This window comes from Labeo rohita, chromosome 8, assembly GCF_022985175.1.
Source record: "Labeo rohita strain BAU-BD-2019 chromosome 8, IGBB_LRoh.1.0, whole genome shotgun sequence".
NCBI classification, from domain to species: Eukaryota; Metazoa; Chordata; class Actinopteri; order Cypriniformes; family Cyprinidae; genus Labeo; species Labeo rohita.
The window spans coordinates 25,668,682-25,682,063 of NC_066876.1; the positions used below are offsets into that span (position 1 = coordinate 25,668,682).

General features: G+C 35.7%; 1 protein-coding gene across 2 annotated transcripts in view; it reads left to right on the forward strand.

The window, feature by feature from the left end:
* faf1 (Fas (TNFRSF6) associated factor 1) overlaps positions 1 to 13,382 on the forward strand; it is a 98,341-nt gene that overhangs the window by 25,543 nt on the left and 59,416 nt on the right. The window contains exon 7 of one of the 2 annotated variants that reach the window (XM_051117132.1): positions 5,046 to 5,154. In XM_051117132.1, the coding sequence (XP_050973089.1) occupies positions 5,046 to 5,154 (109 nt within the window). The remainder of the gene's footprint in view (positions 1 to 5,045; positions 5,155 to 13,382) is intronic. The other variant, XM_051117133.1, reaches the window with a different exon arrangement.

The window sequence follows — 13,382 nt, forward strand, 5'->3', positions numbered from 1 at the left end:
TCATCAGTGGCAGGCTCTAATTATTTCCCAGGAACTATTTTAGAGGAGTCAAAATAGGGGAGAAAAAGAGAGGGCCGGTGTTAGTTAGGTGCGACCCCATTGTTGCCCGTGATTGTCCTCTCCTGGTGCAGTGAGAAGAGGGCTTCCAGGAGGGTGAGCAGAGAAGCTGTTAACTGCCTTTATAAATAACTGTCACAGAGAGACGGGGAGAGAGTGAAGTGTTCCTCAGCAGACTTCGCTCCTGCTGTATTGCTGTTCTCTAGCTGTATCTCTCAGGGGCAGTTCAGATGCCGTTTTCTCATCTGCACAGGCATCTTTACTTACACTTATTTTAAACCTGGCTTGAGCAGAACGTCAGTGTTTCTGTGTGATTTAGCAAATTAAAAGAAAGAAACTGTGTGAAATGAGAACTGGGTCAATTCTGTTATGCAGTACTTTTTCTTGTCCCTGTCATGCATGTTGTAGTTTATTGAATGAAATTGTTAAATGCATTTTTACAGGTGGAATTCATTCTAGTTAGATTTTTGTAATCACAAAATCACAAAAAAGCTAACAAAATGGTGATTATAAAAAATGTAATTTCACTCTATTATTACATAATTAGCTCACTTCTAGAATAAAGCATTTCTGATAATTTACTTACCCCCATGTCATCCAAGATGTCAAAAAGAAATTAAGTTAAATACTAAAAAAATAAAAGGAAGGTTTTTGAGGAAATATTCTAGGATTTTTCTCCATATAGTGGACTTCAGTGGGAGCCAACGGGTTGAAGGTCCAACTTGCATTTTTAATACACAGTCCCAGCTGAGGAAGAAGATTCTTATGTAGTGAAAATGTAGTGAGATTGGTAATTTTCTAAAAATAATAATAATAATAACAATAATAATTCTATACTTAAAAAAATGCTTTTCTAGTAAAGTAAAAAATACTTTTATTTTTATTTTTATAGCATAAATACAGCAAGAGGTTGGTATGGATTGCCTGGGAGAATGAAAATTTCTTATTGAATTATGGGAATTATTAATTAATTAATTAATTAATTAATTGTGTTTGGTCTTTTTATATAAAAGTATTGGTAATAAAAAAACAACAACTACGCGATAAAGTAAAATGAAGTTTTAAGCTTTTTATTAGCTTATTTTTCATTGTTTAAATAATACATATTTAAACTTAAATATGAAATCATATCACTTTATAGTAATAATTTCCTAAATTATTATTATGAATTTTTAACATTTTACAAAGTTCAAATGGTACTGCAAAACAGGAATAACCCAATCACCATTGACAAGACTGATTGTTTTGGGTGTAACTGTGAAAAAAAGAAGCAAGATTTGTATTTTATTTTTTTTTAAGAAATGAATACATTTATTCAGCAAGAACACATTAAATTGATCAAAAGTGACAGTAAAGATGAAATATTACAAATTAATTAATTTCAAATAAACGCTCTTGTTTTGAACTTTTCAATCAAAGAATAATTTATTCTAAAAGAGTTTTTAAATTTAAATCTCAGATTGATAAACAACCACAAAACCAGTCATAAGGTCAGTTTTTTAAAAGAAATTGAGGTTTATACATCATCTGAAAGCAGAATAAGCTTTCCATTTATTTACCTTTAAAGTTGTTCTTAGCAGTGCATATTACTAATCAAAAATTAAGTTTTGATATATTTACGGTAGGAAATTTATAAATCTTCATGGTACATGATCCTTACTTAATATGCTAATGATTTTTTGGCATAAAATAAAAATACAATGTATTTTTGGCAATTTCATATTTGAATGATTTCTGAAGGATCATGTGACACTGAAGACCGCAGTAATGGCTGATGAAAATTCAGCTTTTCCATTAAACCTGTAATAATATTTCACAATATTGCTTTTTGTACTGTATTTTTGATCAAAGAAATGCAGCCTTGCTGAGCACAAGAGACTCCTTTAAAAACATTTTTTTAAAAATGTGGGGTCTCAGGATGCAGGCTGCGAACAATGGGACAGTACTCAACAAATAAAAGCCACTGTAGGCAATTACTGCAAAGCATACCTCAGCACACCATATCCAAACATATTAATCAAACCCGTCTTCACACTGCGCCGCCTGCCTCATTTTCTTCCCTCTGTTTTGAATGCAAATACGGCACAGGCTTTGGAGCTTTCAAGACAGACACTCCATCCAAGGTAGTTACAGAAATCCAGTGATGAGCCAAGCTCATCTCGCTCGCTCTCTCTCTCGTGGAGGTATCCAAACCCCTAATCTCCCGCATAAATAATGGAACTTTATGAATAATTTAAAACGAATCATCTATTTCTGTTGCTTCCAGGAGATGTGTGTGTTTAAGGTTATTTTAATTTGAACTTCTGCTATTTCAAATACAAATGAGCAAATGAGGCAGTGCGCATTTGGTATTTATCTCATTTTCTGCATCTGATCTCCTGTGAGACTTGGGGGCCCGAGGAATCTGCTGGTTTTGGCAGAAAGGAAAAACAGTTTAAACTACAGCAATTAGTACTTAGACTTGTCAAATCAAAACAGGCGGTGCAGAACAAAAACATTTTGAGTAAGCGGCAGATGTAAAAATAAAATTTAAACGGAAAGGATATGTTTGTGTTTTTTGGGTGTCGGTGCAGGTCACCTTAAGAGCGTGTGCATTAGAAATTGGAGTACTGCGAGTGTATATACGTGCCTATATGAGGAACGAGACAGTAGGTCTTTAATAAAGTCTCAGTCTTGCAGGGTTCTGAGACGACAGACTTATCTCTGAATGAAACCAATCTGCTCTTCATTTACACAGTGGTTTATTTTTTATCTATAGCAGCCAGTGACATTCTATTTCCAGTGCCTTCGATGGTGTGGAGAAGCTTTTAGGGTGAGTTTAGGGGGGGTCAGCTCCAGGTGCTGTTGGGACCACAGAGGGCTGAACCTGGTTAAGCTCCTACAGATGAACCTTATGCTGTAGATCTGTCGTGAGAGGAAATTTCACATAGTTTTAACTCCTTAGAGAGAAAACTTCTACTTTGCAGTTTACTTTTTAGCCCATAGTTTCATAACACCATCTGAAGTGGGACAAACCCAAGAGTTTAGAATAAATTTATATATATTTATATATATAAATTTAAAATTTTGCTTTTTTAAGTGTATATACATAGCACACATAAACACACCATTTAAAATTTGGCCAGTATGTTTTTTGTTGTTTTGAAAGGAAATTATTTTGATACTTTTATTCAGTGAGCGCACATTAAATTGATCGAAAATGACAGTTAATACATAATGTTAAGATTTATTAAAATAGAAATATATTAACATAGAAATTTTTTTTTACATTGTAGTTATTCTTAAGAATGTAAAAAATGTAATAGTTGTAAAAATATTGCTGTTTATTTTGAATTATAGTGTTTTGTGTGTTTTCATAAAATTTATTTTGTGTGTACAAAATTATTTTTATATGACTATATAAAATATTTATTTAGAATATGTGACCCTGGACCACAAAACCAGTCGTACGTAGCATGGGTATATTTGTAGCAATAGCCAACAGTCCATGGTATGGGTCAAAATGATTGATTTATATATTTAAGATTTAAGATTTTTTGTAAATTTTTCTTAAATTAATTTTTGATTAGAATTATGCATTGCTAACCACTAAAAATATTTAGATTTTTTTTAACACCCTCAGATTCCAGATTTTCAAATAGTTGTATCTCGGTCAAATAATGTGCTATCATAACAAACCATACGTCAATGGAAAGCTTTGTATAAATGTCAGTTAAAAAAAATTGGCCCTTATGACTGGTTTGTGGTCCAGGGTCACATATATTGTTTTATAGAAATTCATATGAGCTTTTGTGTTTTGACATTTGACATAATTGTAGCAATCTGAACACTTAGTAGAATAATTTAACATTTTTGCTTAATTCTGCTTTTAAATCTGATTTGTCTTTTCTATTCATTTGTGATCCACAAGTTCACAATTCTGATTCTCATTCAATTCAATATTACTGCAGTTAGAAATAGTACGGTCACATTGTGTATTTTGCTTTGATGTGCAGTACACTGTGTACTGAGCGAGCTGTTTTTATATAGCAGATAATAAACGCTGGTAGATCTTGGGGTTTTAAAAATCAATTTTAGATTGCTGTAAATCTTTAAATCAATATTTTTTACTCAAACCTTACCTTTAGTTATTTGCATTAGTCAATGCAAATATATTGTATCAGAATGCTAAATGTCTCCAAATGGTTCTTACTTGATGAGAGTCTTGATACCCCAATTAAACCCCCCCTTTTCCAACCTGTATTCATGACTCTGTGTTTTTCCACTCTCCACAGCATCGCATATGCATCCTCCTCTCCTAGGCCACCGTTTCAATCTTCATCGCTAGCTACAACAAACATTACATTTACATATTGATTTCGCAGTTTTAGTCAATGTAAATAAGCTGCCATTACAGTAAATTTGGTCCTCTGTTAACATAAGCTTGTCCAAAGCTCCTCAGATTAAGGCGCTGGTTGCATAATTAATGTGTGCGTTACATATTAATTCCCAGACTCTCCTCTTCCTGACTGCTTTCATTCGAACCCTGATTAGCCGGCAGGCTCGCCTCTAAGCTGTTGATTCATATTCACACACACAGACGGAGCATTTGCTCAAAGCGCTACTTAACCCCCATCGTTTGTCATCAGATGAGGCCTTCTCTCCTACAGCTCAGCACCACGGCTCCCATGAATCTCAAACCCGCTCTGAGGTCAGTGTGACGGCGGAGCGGGCGAGCGGCACAAGCCCTCTTGTCCTTTTGTGTGACGTTTACACCTCTTAGCCCCAATCGATACCTCCAGATGGCCTTGGTGCTGGTGTGCGCCCACGCTGTGGCCCTTGGCTCTGCCCTGGCCTCCCGCTACCTAAGCAGAGCAGTGGTGTGGCACAGGCTTGTCGGAAGCCAGAGACCCTGGGGAAATGTAGACGAGCCCCGACTCGTCCACCGCTGAACTCTAATGCTCGTTTCTTTCTCTTTTTTTCCCCCTTCTGGCCTTCCCGCCATTTAGCAGTGCCCAGCAAGGGTTGTCGAATCAGAACTACCTGCTCGTCATTAGCCACCGTGAAGCACAGAGAGATTACAGCCTCAACTTCCCTGCCAGCAAAACCATCCAGGAGGTGAGACAACCGCACACCTGTCTGTCACCTAGCCCCTCTGTCTGTCTGTCTACACCTGCTGTCTTTCTGTTTCTCCACTGTGTTCTCTGAAACTGCTCTGATTTTTAGGTGGGGTGTCAATTTAATTATTACATGCATGCTAAAATAATAGTTCTCATTTTGGAGGAGATGGTACCAATGATTAAGACCAATTTTGAGCCTTTCCAGACTGCTCATGGAATTGCTGATTTCAGGACTGCCTTAAAATGTCTGTGTTTTGGGTGAAACTATGCGTCATTTGTCATGTGACCAATACATTTAGAAAGGGCCCGTCATATACAGTTTCCTGTGATTAAGAAATTCACATTGCTTCGCATTTCAGGGGGAATTTTCTGCATGACAGGTAATTTATTTAAAGGAAATTTTTAGGTCTACAAATATATTTTGTACATATTGTACAACATTCTATCATTCTGAATATTAACCTTTTATTTAGCATACAGCAAAATAAGACTTTGGAACGTAAGTGGTGCATTTAATACCTTATTTTTACATTTACATTAATTTTTTATTTTTTAAATGTAAATCATCACCTATTTCCCCTTTATTATTTGTTTTGATTTGATACAGATTTTTATTTGGGATATTGTTTCCAATCACAGCAGACAATTTGAAATGTACTCATTTGTAACTTTTTCCCTCTCATTAATTCTTATTTTTCATTGACTATTGTACAACTTAAGTAAAAATTAGTTCAGCGACTTTTCCACTCTCCCCTGTTCTGTGAAGTGGAAATCTTTAAATCTTGAGGCAGTTCGCTTTGAAAATATTGTATTTTGCACACTAAAAATGCTGGGTTAAAAACAACCCAGTACTAGGTGAAATATGGACAAACTCAGCAATTTAGCCTTTGGGACAAAGGTTAACACAGCTTTCTGGGTAACTCAGCTGTTGCTTAAAAATTACTATATTTCTTGCATAAAATGAACCCAAAATAGATTGAAAATTAGCGTTTATTAATATGTCCAATAAATGAACATTTTAAAAGTAAATAAATAAATAAATATATATTTTTTATAGCTTATTAATAAATGTTCATCTTTTGATTATTGCTGATGCCACTAATGCATTTTTGGGTTAATTTTAAGCCAGCCAGCCTTATTTTTAAACAATAGTTGAGTTAAATAAAACTACCCAGAAGGCTGGGGTAAACATTTGTGACCCTGGACCACAAAACCACTCATAGGGGTGATTTTTTTTTTTTTTTTTTTTTTTTTTTTTTTTTTAAATTGAGATTTATACATCATCTGAAAGCTGAAAAAATACGCTTTCCATTGATCCATGATGTATGGTTTTGTAGGACAGAACAATATTTGGCCAAGGTACAACTGTTTGAAAATCTGGAATTTGAAGGTGCAAAAAAATATATACATTTTGAAGAAATCACCTTTAAAGTTGTCCAATTGAAGTTCTTAGCAATGCGTATTACTAATAAAAAAAAATAGGTTTTTGATATATTTATGGTAGGAAATGTACAAAATATCTTCATGGAACATGATCTATACTTAATATCCTAATGATTTTTTAATATCCCCAATAATTTTGACCCATACAATGTATTTTTGGCTATTGCTACAAATATACCCGTGCTACTTAAGACTTAAGTTTTGTGGTCCAGGGTCACATTTAACCTAATTGCTGGGTCAAAATAACCCAATGACTATGTTTGTTCGTTTTTCATCCAGCGCTGGGTTGTTTTTAACCCAACATTTTTTAGAGTGTACTAGGTGAGTTTAATATTCTAGAAGATTCTTGTCTACTGTGCGTTTTTCTGCTCATCACAGTGTCTGCAATAAGCAGAGCTCAGTATGAAGCAGCACAAACCCCCCTGTGGCTCATCAGCTCCTTTCCCTCTCCCTTCAGACCTGTGCGATGCCATTCTTTTCATCACTCTCCTTTTAACTACACTGTGTTGTATTTAAGGTTGGTTTGTGTGGGACACAAAACCCCAAACGCTCCATTCTGTACACACACCGACCCCTCCCCGAGTCCCTCGCATTCTCCTCGGCCTGCCCCAGTAACCTACACACAGCTTTCTGGAAATGGCTCCATTAATTATTCACAGCAGGTAGCACGCACCACGTCAAGTGTAACAAGCTCCCTGTGGACTGACAGCGCCACTTGAACCCCTCCCTCAGTGCTGGGGGAGTCATGTTGGGCCTGTGCAGTGCCGTTTTGAAGAAACAGACATCTGTGATGTTCTTTTTTTTTATTTTAAACTTGAGTCAACTTGTTTAACTTGTGCAGATTCTTACTTTAAATCAATACTGCAAAACTCTTATTCTTAACATGGTTTTGTTATTTTCCATTTAAAATTTATGATAATCCTTAAAACAAAATCAGATTACATGAGAAGCGTAAGATATTAATAAATAAGATATTAAGACTTTATTTTAAAAAAAAGATGTCTCATTTCTCAGTTAAATTTATCTTTATTCTTAAGATCTTTGTCTTATGATCTTTTTTTCAATGATTTTTAGAAAACTTAAGTGGAAACATGTTTTCTAAAAATCTTTGAAACAAGATCAGTTAAGTACCAACACTGCACAATAGATTTATTATGAGAGATTTATTTTTTATTTATTTATTTATTTTGGTTTTTCTTGTCTAAAAAAACTTTGAAACAAGGTTAATTTACTTGAAGCAATTAAGACTTTTTTTCTACTTTTTTTTGTTTTTTTTGGCAGTGTGATAAGCTTAATGCACCAAAGTTTCCATTTTGAAATTTATATTTAGTTGTAAATGTCGATTGTGGGAAGCACAAGGAATTTTAATTTTTATTTGTAGGTTTCATGTTTATTTGTAAATATCGTATTTTGTGAGGAACTACTGAGTCAGAATGTTCCTCCTTAAAGGAAAGTACCATTAAAATTAAAATGATGTCCTTATTTAGGGACAAGATTAATTTACTTGAATCAGCAATATTAATGATATTAAGACTTAAGACTTTTCCTTGAGAAGCAACCATATTTAATATATTAGACTTGTTTTCTGGGAAATTATCTTTAGTCTTAACAGATTCCATTTTCTTTATTCTTAGCTAGGTATTTCTTTTATGATCTTGTTTTTTAGTTAATATGTCTAACAAACTTTGAAACAAGATTAATTTACTTGAAGCACTTAAGATTTGTTATACTTGATATTAAGACTTTTTTTTGGCATTGTGATAAGCTTAATGCGCCAAAGGTTCCATTTTTATTTGTAGGTTCCATGTTTATTTGCAAATATTGATTGTGAGAAGCACAAGGAATTTTGTAAGGAACTATTGGGTCAGAACGTTCCTCTTTAAAGTACCATTAAAATTAAAATGATGTCCTTATTTAAGGACAAGATTAATTTACTTGAATCAGCAATGTTTAAGATATTAAGACTTTTTATTTATTTATTTTTAACAAGACTTTGTCTTATTTTCCAGTTAAAATTTCTAAAAAAAATTGTGAAACAAGATTATTTTCCTTGAAGCAACAGTGTTTACTATATTAAGGGAAAATATCTTTAGTCTAAACAAAATTTTGTCTTATTTTCCAGTTAAATTTTCTAACAATTTTTGAAACAAAGTACCAACACTACATAAGAAGTTAAGACTTATTTGCACTAGGGAATGTTTATTCTTAACAAGAATTTCTTGTTTTTCAGTTAAAATTTCTACAAATCCTTGAAACAAGGTTAATTTACTTGGGAAGCAACATTTCATCAAGATATCAAGGCTTTTTTCTTTTTTTTTCTTTTGAAATGATATTTATTTGTAATTATTGATTATGAGAAGCACAGGAAATTTTGTGAGGAACTTTTGAGTCAGAACTTTCCTCCTAAAAGGAAAAGTACTGTTAAGATTAAAATGAGGTCCTTATTTACTCACCCTATTATTTCAGTTTTGGGTAAGCTCATCCTTTAGTAGTTCATACTTTTCATACTCTCCATACTTTTAAGCCAGAATTCTTCCTTTTTTAACTAAAGAACTGATTTTCTCCAACTCAGCTTTGTCCACGCAATCCCAGAATCCCTTTCCCGGCGAAACTGCCGCCTTGATGGCGCTGGTCACCATTACAGTAATCAGACTACTTGACAGGTTTGTAATGGTGCTAATTGAAGAGATTAAAGTGAGATGGGTGAGCGCTCTCTTTCCCTCAGCAGATGGTTTTGATGAGCACCTACTGTGAACCTTAAGTGTTTCTGCCGGGATTACAACAACTGGAGAGTAGAGCCCGCGGGGAAGAGAAAAGAGAAGCAGGAAGCGAAGCTGTTGGCTTGGTAGGGGAGCGAGTGACTGGACAAAGCTGAATCAAACGGGCCGCTGCGGCCCCGACTGGCCTGATCCTCAGGCATTCTGTTTCTTTCTTCCTAAGATGGAGAACGAGGGGAAGAGAAAGAAGATTTGTTTTCTAAGGCGCGATACAAACTGTTTTCGTAAGAGAACACCTTATTGGTTTCGCGTCTCGTGTCGGTTTAGTTAGCTGGAGAGTTCATTAGTTACTTTGGCTCCACAGGAAGGTTTTCCCTCTTTTGGGACGGGAACATTTTTATCTAACGTGTCCAAGCGCTCGCTTTTGTTTCCGAAAATGCCCGAAAATAAACACGTGAACAGAAAAGAAAAGCTCAGCGGGATCCACGTCTCGTCTCGTTGAGAAAAAGTTACTAACAAGTGAGAAAAGTTTTTGTTTTACAGTTGTGGCCCTAAAACTGAAGGCCTGTGTGAAAATGCAACAAAACAGCAACAGAGAGCTCTCACAATCTCCCCTCTCGCTTCTTTCCCCCATTCACCCGCTCGCAGCCACATATGGAGAGGACTCCTCTCCAGCCTTTCTTTTTCTGCTCATCTTTTGTCTTTGCTGAAGACCAGCCGATGCTTTTCTGCATGTGCATATCAATAGGAGCAGCAAAAGAGAGAGAGAGAAGAGAGTCCCTCAGTGCTGTCCCGTTGTTTGTCTTTGCCAAAGGCTCTCGCTCAGCCTCCAGGCTCCCAGGGAACGTACCCTTCCACTATTCGGCCCCGGGCCCTGCTCTCCTCCTCTGATTGGCATTCCCAAACCCGAGTTCGGGGCTACGCTTAAGCCTCAGAGCAAATGTTTGTCAGGAAAGTGGCGGGGAGAATAGGGCCGTCCGATAGGGCTCTGCCGTCCGTGACCAGACGACTCGTCCCAGGGATTTTTGCCGGCCCCACAGCGTTTCTCTCCGCAGCTGGAGAGATGAACGCAGAGGAAGAAAAGAAGGATGGAGAGTAAAAGAGTGTGAATGAAAGGCATCTGGTGCTGAAGAGCTTGTGACTGTTTAACGGCAACCTTTTCTTCTCTTTGATTTCTCTCCAGCCAAGGATTACCAGTACTTGGCATTTAGAAAGATTGGATCATTAATGTGCGCGAGTGTGTGTGCGTGCACGTTCGTCTGAGAGAGCGTACGTGTTTATTGACGTCTAAGTCATATACATTTTTTGCACAATTAGGCTAATCTTTTTCTTTTCTGTCTACATTAGTCTATCAAATTCTGTGTTTTTTTTTCAATTGTTTACTAATATATATAACATTAGATTAATCTTCAAATTGAATTGTGCAGTTTAGGTTCTGTCAAAAAGGGGGCAGCAATACACAGATGCCTTTCAGCTTCTTTGTATCTCAAATGCTATTTTTTATCTTTGTAAATTTTGTGCAGTCCATCTTCTAAACAGGATGTTATTTTGACACCATGGAAATGTTTGTTCTGAGGATGATCTATAATATTTATCTTATATGACAACCACATTGGAGAATATATGAATGAAAGAAAACCTTTTTAAATGAAAGGCGCTGTTACATGCAGTCCTTAAGAATATAATCCCGGCAGCTGAAATGTCTTTATCCGTGAGATCTTCCCGCATTTTCTGATATAATGTCAACATTTTCTACTTTTTTTTTCCTTCTCCTTTTCACAGTGGAAGTCTGTTCCCTGATGCTAAAAACTCTATTGTGACATTTAAAATGAAATGTCAGCGGAACTGGGTTTAATAGGACTGAGTCTTTTCCTTCGTTGTTTAATCAAACCTCATTGTTCCTTATGGGCAGCGGTTTGGGCAAAACAGAACAAATGTCAGCCGTTACCGAACATCTTCAAACTCTCTTTACTTTCTCTCGGAAATCAGTGGTAAATAAACTTGTTATTCGGTGGATTTGTTTGTTTATCCTTTCCGTGTATATTTTTTTTCTCATTTAGTTGGGTAATGTTGGCTTTAATTTGCAGACCCCTGACTGCTAAGAGGAGGAATTCGTAGCTCATGAATAGGTAATGACACTTGTGTTTGTGAATATTGCAGCAGTATGGGGCTTTCTCCTTTTAAGTCAATTATAATTCGCAGTAGTTGCAGAAAGAGCCCCCTCACCCAACCAGTTACCTCTGATAAATGAACTTTCATACCACTGACAGGTTTATAGTGTGGTTTTATTTGCTATTTTCTTTTCTTATTCTCCAAATCTCTACCTTCCAATATAGCTTAATCTGTTTTGAAGTCAAATAACAGTGAATAGCTTCTCTTTGGATGTTTGTCAAGACGGGATGAAGTCTGGCTGAAGTACCGCGTGGTATAGGTATATTGACAGTAGGGCAGTGCTCATAAAAAAGACCCAATGAAGTAAGCGGGGAAATATCAGATTCTCGCAGAGGGGCGATTTGTAATAGCAGCTAAATGCTTCTGTCTGGCCCTCGGTGATGGCGTTACTTTCTACTTTCTCTTGGGCTGCGGTGCCATTTGACCCTAAACGGTTCATTACAGCCAAGAGCCGGTGTTTACGGCAGCCTGCCGGTCAGGCCTGGGCGGCCAAATCCCTGTAGCCCTCTGGTCAAACACAGATATTACACTCTGTAATAACATTGGCCAACCCAGCTGACCCTTGCTCACTTCAATAAGAAAAACGCACAGCCCAGTGTGTGGGCTTGTGGATGTTTGAGAATGTGTGTGTGTGTGTCATGGTAGAGTCTCCGACTTCAGCCGAGGTGATGTTGTCAATATCTGAATTTGTTTCCCTTTATTGAGTTTGTGCCTGACTGAAAGGTTTGGGAATCTTAAGCGATGGTTCTTTAAATGTCTGTATTATTGAAACATCTTTCTGGAAAGCCTTTAACTCATCCTTTATATTTGTATAAAAAGCCTCTATAAATGAATACAATAGTTCATAAATTGTTTTGCTTCAGAGCACATATGTGACCCTGGACCACAAAACCAGTCGTAAGTGTCTATTTTTTTGAAGTTGAGATTTATACATCACTTAAAAGCTGAATAAATAAGCGTTCTATTGATGTATGGTTGTTAGGATAATATTTGGCTGAGGTACAACTTTTTGAAAATCTGGAATCTTGACGGTGCAAAAAATCTAAATATTGAGAAAATCGCCTTTAAAGTTGTCCAAATGAAGTTCTTAGCAATGCATATTACTAATCAAAAATTAAGTTTTGATATATTTACGGTAGGAAATTTACAAAATAACTCCATGGAACATGATCCTAACTTAATGAAATTCGGTAATTTTGACCCACACAATGTATTTTTGGCTATTGATACAAATATCCATATGCTACTTAAGACCAGGATCAGGTCCAGGTCCAGGATCACGTATTTTACGTTTCAACATAAACATAGTATACTGTAAAAATGATTTTTCAGTTTTAAGTAAGTTGTAAATAAAACCTAGCCTATGTTCTATAAGAATTTTTTTTTTTTTTTTATTCTCCAGAATTCGTATTTAATTTCATGTGTTGCTTGCTGTTTTATTGTAATTGTTTGTGAAATATATTAGAAGTTTCTGAGAGAAAATTGTTTTTATACATGTCTATATATTTTTTTTTGGTTAACCAAAATTGCCCAAGAGTCAGTAAATGCCTTTGTAATCAAATCCAGTTATTAATATTAGCATGAACTGAAAGCCCAACCATTATTGACATGACACAGCATAAATAGGAGTATTAAAAATATATATCAATGTGTGTGTGTGTGTGTGTGCGTGTGTGTGTGTGTGTGTATTATTATTAAAATGCATCTTGCATTGGCGTAATTGTTTCCCCTCATGTCAAAGACAACAAAAGTTCCCTGACATATTTTGTCACAACCCACCACTTTAAAAACATCTGCGTTATTGCATCCATAAGTATTTGTATTATTAGTAGTTATATTTTTGACAACAGAAATGTCCCGATTATGTCTGTTAATGAATTCTTAACCCTTAAAT